The following is a 3052-nucleotide window of genomic DNA, read 5'->3' on the forward strand; positions in this document are numbered from 1 at the left end:
GCTTTTTGATCAGTGAGGACTTTGTGGTCACTGCTGCGCACTGCGGTACACCGTAAGTCTATGTTTTAATTCTGTTTATTTGTTGCAGATGAACTGTATCAATAACCTCCTTATCCTAATTAATTTCAGCGAACCTGATGTGGTTGTTTTGGGAAGTCATGATCTCAAGAGTTCAAATGCAGAGAAAATAAAAATTGAAAAACAATGCAAACACCCGGATTACCGGGATGTAGGGTTTGGCAATGACATCATGCTTCTCAAAGTAAGTATATTTTAACTTTATAAAATACTTTATATTATATAATTTAAATGAATAACAGTTATCATTCTTATCAGCATTTATCAGTTTTATTTGAAAACTATTATTGTTATTAACATTATGTTAGATATTATTAGCAGTATTACTACTAATAGTATAATTATTTTCATTATTTCTCATAATTCCATATTGACTCGCCTGTCAATCCACACAAAATGTCCCAGTGGCATCGTCTGTATAAAGGTTAAGTACAGAATTAGATGATAAAGAGGAAAGTATTTAATGGTAATAACCTATAATGGAATCTCAACAAAGGAAATTGTTCTACATGTGCAAAGTTTTTGTACCGTTTATCTTAGCAAATATTAACCCTAAATTATATGAACAGAGGCCTAAAAAGAGGGAGACATTCAGAATATGCCATTTCCACTTTTTTTTTTAGCATGGAGAATAATGCTTTACTTCTAGTAAAGTAATATGTTTTTTTCTCAATTTTGGAAATTAGATTCTGATAAATTTAACAACTTTGTACATTTTACTTTTTTATTATATAATTTAGGATAATATATAAAAACAATATGAACTCTCTATTTACACCAATGCATGATTACAAACACATTAAATATTGAAAGCTTTGACAAATTAATTTGCAGATTAGAGATCTGTAAAAAAGTTGTAAAAACAGATAGAAGAACATGGCAATATAATTTTTTGTTCTGGTCCTGTTACGTATAAGCAGACACTTGGATGGTATTGAATATCTGACAGGCTGGTAAGACGCTTTATACAAAACATAGTGAAGAGTACAAACATTCAGCTAAAAAGCTAAGTCACAACAATTTTTGATACATTTTTTTTTGGTTTCCTCTGCATGTTTAAGAAAAATCTTCATTTTTATTTCATAAAGCACAGCTCCATTAAAGACTACAGTAAAAAAAATCCACTTTTTATTTTCACAAGCATCTACTTATATTTGCAGTGACAACTTGTTTGAGAATGGATTTAATGCTGTGGGGAGAAAAAAGTGTTTTGTAGTAGAGGCCAGTAAAGTATGGTATTCATTGTAATCGAACATTAAAATAACAATATTTTCCATGACACATATAAAAACGAAGCCAAGACCGCTTCATTACTGAATGTATCAGCATCACATGATATATTACATACAAAGACTTGTGCATATTGATAGTTGTAATTGTTTTGTTATATTTTATTAGAAAAAAGCTAAATCCTATAAATGTGTTGACATATTTTTCTTCACTCATGGATGTGCAAACAGAACTTGGACATTTGTAAGTCTAAAGGCTTTTTTCCCTTTGTGTGTTTTCAGCTCTCAAGGAAAGCTTCTGTTAACAACAGAGTAAAGACCATTCGCATTCCAATGTATGATATTTACTTAGATGACAATCAAATGTGTTCTGTCGCTGGATGGGGTAAAACTGAAACCAACAACCCCAGTAACGATCTGAGAGTGGTCAGCGTGTCCATCATCAATAAAGAAGTCTGCAATAAGGAGTGGCAGTATAGGCTTCCACCCAATGTGATCTGTGCTGGTGGATATAATACAAGAAAAGGATTCTGTCAGGTATGTCTTTTATGTTTGGAGTATATTAATAATCCAAACATTGTTAGATACATTAAAAAAAAAACTGAAAAAATTCTCATTCTTACAGGGTGATTCTGGTGGCCCTCTGGTGTGCAACGGGATAGCTGTTGGTGTTGTGTCATTCAACCAAGCCTTCAAGTGTGACTACCCAGATGTGCCCAATGTCTATACCGACATTTCTAAATATCGTGACTGGCTCAAACGTACTGTAGAAAACAAAATGTGTTCTTAAGCAAACTTTTAAAATGGATCAATTATCCAGCTCAACCTCATAGTGTGTAGAAGGAGAGATTGTGCTTCTTATTTAGGTTACTCTGCTTGTTTCTAGGCTTGTTTCTGGATTGCGCAATAAACAAAAAGCTGCAGAAATACCGTCGGTGCTTTTTCTCTTTTTTCTGTTAAGAAGAACCATAAAGGACAAAAAATTATTTTGGGAACACAGAGTTATTGACTTTAAACCAGGTCTACAGCTGCTGGCTGAAATAATACACATTGTTAAATTAAACATCTTGCAAGAATGATCGAGAGTTTACCAAATGCTTGATTGTAGGATATATGCATGGTATGATGTTTCTGTCTCTTAGTTGCATATAGAGGTAATGTCCAGGTAATGGGGTCTTTCAAAGCCTCCATGGTAAACCCTTTATGGTAAAATACTGGCAGCGTTGTTTAGCTAAAATCTTACCTTATTAAATATGGCTGTAGTGGGCAAGACATTATCATATAATATTTGGCTATCCACCACTTTAACAGCTGAGAATAGTAAACCGTTTGTGAAAAATGACAAAAAAATACTAATTTATTGTCAGTGTTAATCATCTAAATCAGTAAAAAGCACAGAAGAACTATCTGATATAGTAAATATTTTTATTGTCATTTTCTACTGCAAGTTGAAAGAAATACATTTGGCTAAACAATTCTTTCCCTGGGTTCATCAAGACTTAGCTGAGGAGGGCGGGAAACTTAGACATGGTCTTCAAGTCACCAGTTAAGCTGGAGGCTGTTATATTGCCAATCAGGTGTTCACTGCACAGTTCTATCTGCAGTTGGAAATCAGAAACAGAAGTAAAAGTCTGAATTATGCACTATTTGAACACGATGTAAATTTAGCATCCCTTTTAAGCATATGTTTCATACTTTCTGACTTGCAGATATGTGTCTGTGTGTTTATATGAACCTTTAAAACA

The 3052-nt window shown here is 33.1% G+C and overlaps 1 protein-coding gene across 1 annotated transcript in view; it reads left to right on the plus strand.

Moving 5' to 3' along the window:
* Positions 1-2249, plus strand: part of LOC107100278 (granzyme A-like) — an 11704-nt gene extending 9455 nt beyond the window's left edge. The window contains exons 7-10 of the mRNA XM_015398704.1: positions 6-52; positions 130-262; positions 1590-1844; positions 1933-2249. Coding sequence (XP_015254190.1) covers positions 6-52; positions 130-262; positions 1590-1844; positions 1933-2097 — 600 coding nt within the window. The 3' untranslated portion in view covers positions 2098-2249. The remainder of the gene's footprint in view (positions 1-5; positions 53-129; positions 263-1589; positions 1845-1932) is intronic.
* Positions 2250-3052: the final 803 nt, after the last annotated feature.

The sequence above is a fragment of the Cyprinodon variegatus genome, unplaced genomic scaffold (assembly GCF_000732505.1).
Source record: "Cyprinodon variegatus isolate N-32 unplaced genomic scaffold, C_variegatus-1.0 Scaffold954, whole genome shotgun sequence".
NCBI lineage: Eukaryota > Metazoa > Chordata > Actinopteri > Cyprinodontiformes > Cyprinodontidae > Cyprinodon > Cyprinodon variegatus.